The sequence below is a fragment of the Mizuhopecten yessoensis genome, unplaced genomic scaffold (assembly GCF_002113885.1).
Source record: "Mizuhopecten yessoensis strain PY_sf001 unplaced genomic scaffold, ASM211388v2 scaffold10619, whole genome shotgun sequence".
In the NCBI taxonomy this organism is placed as follows: Eukaryota; Metazoa; Mollusca; class Bivalvia; order Pectinida; family Pectinidae; genus Mizuhopecten; species Mizuhopecten yessoensis.
The window spans coordinates 12,849-20,207 of NW_018408637.1; the positions used below are offsets into that span (position 1 = coordinate 12,849).

At 33.7% G+C, this 7,359-nt stretch overlaps 1 protein-coding gene across 1 annotated transcript in view; it reads right to left on the reverse strand.

Annotated features, from left to right (window-relative positions):
• Positions 1-4,337: 4,337 nt before the first annotated feature.
• The window catches only part of LOC110461426 (DNA-dependent protein kinase catalytic subunit-like), a 105,055-nt gene continuing 102,033 nt past the window's right edge, over positions 4,338-7,359 (reverse strand). Inside the window, exon 86 of the mRNA XM_021514871.1 lies at positions 4,338-5,115. Within this exon, the coding sequence (XP_021370546.1) occupies positions 5,013-5,115 (103 nt within the window). The 3' untranslated portion in view covers positions 4,338-5,012. The remainder of the gene's footprint in view (positions 5,116-7,359) is intronic.

Here is a 7,359-nt window from a genome sequence, read left to right on the forward strand (position 1 = left end):
TGCCTTAACAGATTATATCATGTCTCCCCAAAATCATTGTAGCAATAATCACAATAATCTGTAGTTCTGGAGATATTGCTTCCCATGTCATTTAGTTGATAAGAATGTGTGTTATTAATAAATAAATCAGATATACAGATCATCACTCCAGAGTTATTTGTTGTTGTATCAGAAGAAACCTTTGAATTTCTGTATTACAATTTTGTCAACCAGTTTTGCATGGTAATAATTGTAATATGAACCTTGAAAGTATATGTGCAAGTTTTATCAAGTCACTGCTATGTAAAAACAGTGTTCTAGGTGGCAGAATGTCAACGAAACTGTCTGGGTAAGAACACTGTTTTTACAAAGCAGCTACTCAATGAAACTGTCTGAGTAAGAACACTGTTTTTAGAAAGCAGTTACTCAATGAAACTGCCTGGGTAAGAACACTGATTTTACAAAGCACTTACTCAATGAAACTGTCTGGGTTAAGAACACTTGTTTTTACAAAGAAGTTACTCAATGAAACTGCCTGGGTAAGAACACTGATTTTTACAAAGCAGTTACTCAATGAGACTGTCTGGGTAAGAACACCGTTTTTACAAAGCAGTTACCCAACGAAACTGTCTGAATAAGAACACTGTTTACAAAGTAGTTACTCAATAAAACTGTCTGGGTAAGAACCCTGTTTTTAAAAACAAGCGACTCAATGAAACTGTCTGGGTAAGACCGCTGTTTTTACAAAGCAGCGACTCAATGAAACTGTCTGGGAAAGAACACTTGTTTTTACAAAGCAGTGACTCAATGAAACTGTCTGGGAAAGAACACTGTTTACAAAGCAGTGACTCAATGAAACTGTCTGGGAAAGAACACTGTTTACAAAGCAGTAACTCAATGAAACTGTCTGGGCAAGAACACTGTTTTTACAAAGCAGCGACTCAATGAAACTGTCTGGGGAAGAACACTGTTTTTACAAAGCAGAGACTCAATGAAACTTATATCTAATATTCCTGCTAAAGAAACCTTCTCAGTAACACTGAAAGTAGTTTACACTAAGTACCATGACCATCAACATCACTTTTTGACAAGAAAACTAAACAAAACCTAACAAAAATATGCCATCTTCAACATGTATTACTGAAAACTCAATGAAACTGTCTGGGAAAGAACACTTGTTTTTACAAAGCAGAGACTCAATGAAACTTATATCTAGTATTCCTGCTAAAGAAACCTTATCAGTAACACTGAAAGTAGTTTACACTAAGTACCATGACCATCAACATCACTTTTTGACAAGAAAACTAAACAAAACCTAACAAAAATATGCCATCTTCAACATGTATTACTGAAAACTCAATGAAACTGTCTGGGTAAGAAAACTTGTTTTTACAAAGCAGAGACTCAATGAAACTTATATCTAGTATTCCTGCTAAAGAAACCTTCTCAGTAACACTGAAAGTAGTTTACACTAAGTACCATGACCATCAACATCACTTTTTGACAAGAAAACTAAACAAAACCTAACAAAAATATGCCATCTTCAACATGTATTACTGAAAACTCAATGAAACTGTCTGGGAAAGAACACTTGTTTTTACAAAGAAGTTACTCAATGAAACTGCCTGGGTAAGAACACTGATTTTACAAAGCATTGACTCAATGAAACTGTCTGGGAAAGAACACTTGTTTTTACAAAGAAGTTACTCAATGAAACTGCCTGGGTAAGAACACTGATTTTACAAAGCAGTGACTCAAAGAAACTGTCTGGGTAAGAACACCGTTTTTACAAAGCAGTTACTCAATAAAACTGTCTGGGTAAGAACCCTGTTTTTAAAAACAAGCGACTCAATGAAACTGTCTGGGAAAGAACACTGTTTACAAAGCAGCTACTCAATGAAACTGTCTGGGCAAGAACACTGTTTTTACAAACCAGTTACTCAATGAAACTGTCTGAGTAAGAACACTGTTTACAAAGTAGTTACTCAATAAAACTGTCTGGGTAAGAACCCTGTTTTTAAAAACAAGCGACTCAATGAAACTGTCTGGGAAAGAACACTTGTTTTTACAAAGCAGAGACTCAATGAAACTTATATCTAATATTCCTGCCAAAGAAACCTTCTCAGTAACACTGAAAGTAGTTTACACTAAGTACCATGACCATCAACATCACTTTTTGACAAGAAAACTAAACATGTATTACTGGGTAAGAACACTGTTTACAAAGTAGTTACTCAATAAAACTGTCTGGGTAAGAACCCTGTTTTTAAAAACAAGCGACTCAATGAAACTGTCTGGGCAAGAACACTGTTTTTACAAAGCAGAGACTCAATGAAACTTATATCTAATATTCCTGCTAAAGAAACCTTCTCAGTAACACTGAAAGTAGTTTACACTAAGTACCATGACCATCAACATCACTTTTTGACAAGAAAACTAAACAAAACCTAACAAAAATATGCCAACATCAACATGTATTACTGAAAACTCAATGAAACTGTCTGGGCAAGAACACTGTTTTTACAAAGCAGTTACTCAATAAAACTGTCTGGGTAAGAACCCTGTTTTTAAAAACAAGCGACTCAATGAAACTGTCTGGGAAAGAACACTGTTTACAAAGTAGTTACTCAATAAAACTGTCTGGGTAAGAACCCTGTTTTTAAAAACAAGCGACTCAATGAAACTGTCTGGGGAAGAACACTGTTTTTACAAAGCAGTGACTAAATGAAACTGTCTGGGTAATAACACGGTTTTTACAAAGCAGTGACTAAATGAAACTGTCTGGGTAAGAAAACTTGTTTTTACAAAGCAGAGACTCAATGAAACTTATATCTAGTATTCCTGCTAAAGAAACCTTATCAGTAACACTGAAAGTAGTTTACACTAAGTACCATGACCATCAACATCACTTTTTGACAAGAAAACTAAACAAAACCTAACAAAAATATGCCATCTTCAACATGTATTACTGAAAACTCAATGAAACTGTCTGGGAAAGAACACTGTTTACAAAGCAGCTACTCAATGAAACTGTCTGAGTAAGAACACTGTTTACAAAGTAGTTACTCAATAAAACTGTCTGGGTAAGAACCCTGTTTTTAAAAACAAGCGACTCAATGAAACTGTCTGGGAAAGAACACTGTTTACAAAGTAGTTACTCAATAAAACTGTCTGGGTAAGAACCCTGTTTTTAAAAACAAGCGACTCAATGAAACTGTCTGGGCAAGAACACTGTTTTTACAAAGCAGTTAATCAATGAAACTGTCTGGGTAGGAACACTTGTTTTTACAAAGAAGTTACTCAATGAAACTGCCTGGGTAAGAACACTTGTTTTTACAAAGCAGAGACTCAATGAAACTTATATCTAATATTCCTGCTAAAGAAACCTTCTCAGTAACACTGAAAGTAGTTTACACTAAGTACCATGACCATCAACATCACTTTTTGACAAGAAAACTAAACAAAACCTAACAAAAATATGCCAACATCAACATGTATTACTGAAAACTCAATGAAACTGTCTGGGAAAGAACACTGTTTACAAAGCAGCTACTCAATGAAACTGTCTGAGTAAGAACACTGTTTACAAAGCAGTCACTCAATGAAACTGTCTGGGTAAGAAAACTTGTTTTTACAAAGCAGTTACTCAATAAAACTGTCTGGGTAAGAACACGGTTTTTACAAAGCAGTTACTCAATGAGACTGTCTGGGTAAGAACACGGTTTTTACAAAGCAGTGACTCAAAGAAACTGTCTGGGTAAGAAAACTTGTTTTTACAAAGCAGAGACTCAATGAAACTTATATCTAGTATTCCTGCTAAAGAAACCTTATCAGTAACACTGAAAGTAGTTTACACTAAGTACCATGACCATCAACATCACTTTTTGACAAGAAAACTAAACAAAACCTAACAAAAATATGCCATCTTCAACATGTATTACTGAAAACTCAATGAAACTGTCTGGGAAAGAACACTGTTTACAAAGCAGCTACTCAATGAAACTGTCTGGGGAAGAACACTTGTTTTTACAAAGAAGTTACTCAATGAAACTGCCTGGGTAAGAACACTTGTTTTTACAAAGCAGTGACTCAATGAAACTTATATCTAATATTCCTGCTAAAGAAACCTTCTCAGTAACACTGAAAGTAGTTTACACTAAGTACCATGACCATCAACATCACTTTTTGACAAGAAAACTAAACATGTATTACTGAAATATAAACAGATATACAGATGAAATATAAACACATGTATTTACAAAAAGCTTGGATTCCAAATGGTATTATATAAAATAAATGTAATTTTGTGAAATATGTGACACAGGTAAGGTTTACCTGTTGTCTATTCAGTCTTATACAAATATCCCATGTGGTTTCCTTGTTTTGATTCTGAGTCACCCAAATGCTTCCAAATATCAATGTGTTTTTTATGTATCATTCTTTCCATCAATTGAGACCTCTTGGCCTCTCGGTTACTCAGATATTATTTCAATGTTTAAACACATTTGACCCCTGTGATCTTTAAAAGTGGGTCAAGTTCATTCATTTGAATAACTTTATGTACTTTCATTCCAGCATGCTACTAGCCAAATATGACCCTAAGCGTTTTGCTTTAACACATTTGGCTCCTGTAACCTTCAAATTGGACGAATGTGGATCAAGATTATTCATTTAAACAAACGTGATAGCCTTCCATCCTAGCATGTTATTGGCAAAACATGACTAGACCCCTTGGTCTAGTAATTGTTTAAAGGTTTTAATGCATTTGACCCCTGTGACTTTGATCATTTACAAGGCTATCCATTTGAACAAACTTATTAGACATTCATCTCAATATGCTACTTAAGAATCTGCCTTCTTTATATAATTAACACTTTTTTTTTTCTTATTTTTTTTACATTTGACTCTTGTTACCATGGAAATAGTCAAGGACATTCATTCCAACAAACTTTGTTGGACCACCTTCACCCCAACATGCTATTGGCCAAATATCGTGAACTTTGGCCTTTTGGCTATTCATGAAGTAAATATACTTACGTTTTGTGGTGTACAAAGTTGCGCTCCTGATCTGTGAGACTGGAATTGAGGAAATCCTTCATGGTCATGGTGTCACTGACCCACTCAATCAGGCCGACTCTGTCAAATAGACAAAGGCAGACCTAAGTAAGCCACACACAGAACAATCATATTCATTGTATAGTTGTTACATTTACTGTATAGCCCTTCTATATTTAGGGGAAAGTACGTTGTTTTGAGTGGCTATACTGGCGATTAGAACATGGAATTTGGGTTTGAACTCGAGACCGAATCCCCATTCTAACACACTTTAATAAATATACTATGCTAACATGTTTAGAAACATTGTATTTCCTTGTACAAAAGTATGTAGTAAAATACTTTGTGACTTGAAATGGCGACGTGTCATTCTGCATCGGACTGACCAATCGGAAAGAAGCTTTCAAAACTTACATGTTTTTTTATAAAAAAGTAGAAGAGTGTGGACTTGATACATATTCAAATAAAAAAAAGATTATGGTAAATCAAAAATGGATTTTCATTGACAGAATGCTAAATATGGATACATGATTGTATCTTGTATTTTTTTTTTTATATACAATCTTCAGAGTTAAATCATTCATAAAATATGTCAAAATTAATGTAGCAATGTAGCAGTATGAATTTTTTATGTTTGTATTTGTTGTAATAAAGTTTTATAGATGCAAGTTCTGATCAAAGATATAGATAACATACGTACAGTGACCTTTTATTATACTTACTGATATTACATATTTTTGTATGTTTTGAATGTGACAACAAAAAATTTTGAATAAAAAAATAAAAATAAAAGCTTTCAAAAGTCGGGCATTTGGCCCCGACCATACTGGCGAGAGCTCGATCTGTATGTTGACGAGGCGGAATATTTGGATTGTTCGTGAACGTCCCGTTACCAAAGTTTATACGACACATTTGGATTCATATTGACCAAGTTCTTACATTTCCATTTCAGTATGCATACCAATCTGTGCTTATCGACAAAATTGGTGATTATTTGTATAGATTTGTGAAGAGTTTTGTGTAAATACATACGACACATGTGAAATGTTACATTTGATTTCGGATCTAAATAAATGCCTTAACACGGATGGAAAGAACTTTTCAGTAATAAATGGAGGTAAGAACAAAGAATGTGTACTTTTTACTTTTTAATTCATTCAACAAATACATTTCATTGGTCATTGCCTACCAGCCTTATCAGCAGGATTTCGCTAAGCCTACTAGCCTTATCAGCAGGATATCGCTAAGAAGCGACCTTGATGCCATATTGTTTTGGTTAGAAACGGGGCGTGGCTTAAGTGCGATGGGAGGAGCTTAACACGATTGATCATGATTCTATCGCAGATTAGAACATAGTCCGTATCCAATCAAAACACGCGTTGCAAACGAATCGTGTTAGAATTATTGTTTTAACCATGGTTATATCTACTGAGTAATGGTTAAATTTACTGTATGTACAGTGGTTTAGTGGTTATATAAAGTGTATAGCAGTTATATTTACTGTCTTTACTGTTGTAATATCTACTGAGAAGTGGTATATCTACTGTCTTTACTATGGTAATATCTACTGAGTAATGGTTATATCTACTGTCTGTATAATGGTATAATGGTTATATAAAGTGTATTGCAGTTATATTAACTGTTTTAACTCTAGTTATATCTACTGAGAAGTGGTATATTTACCTTCTTAACTGTAGTTATATCTACTGAGAAGTGGTATATTTACTGTCTGTATAGTGGTATAATGGTTCTATAAAGTGTATTGCAGTTATATTAATTGTTTTAACTGTTGTAATATCTATAGAGAAGTGGTATATTTACTGTCTTATCTGTTGTAATATCTACAGAGAAGTGGTATATTTAGTCTTAACTGTAGTTATATCTACTGATAAGCGGTATATTTACAGTCTTAACTGTAGTTATATCTACTGATAAGTGGTATATTTACAGTCTTAACTGTAGTTATATCTACTGATAAGCGGTATATTTACAGTCTTAACTGTAGTTATATCTACTGATAAGTGGTATATTTACTTTCTGTATAGTGGTATAATGGTTATATAAAGTGTATTGCAGTTATATTAACTGTTTTAACTGTAGTTATATCTACAGAGAAGTGGTATATTTATTGTCTTAACTGTAGTTATATCTACCGTGAAGTGGTATATTCATTGTATTAACTGTAGTTTTATCTACCAAGAAGTGGTATATTTATTGTCTTAACTGTAGTTATATCTACAGAGAAGTGGTATATTTACCATCTTAACTGTAGTTAAATCTATTGGGAAGTGGTATATTTACCGTCTTAACTGTAGTTATATCTAC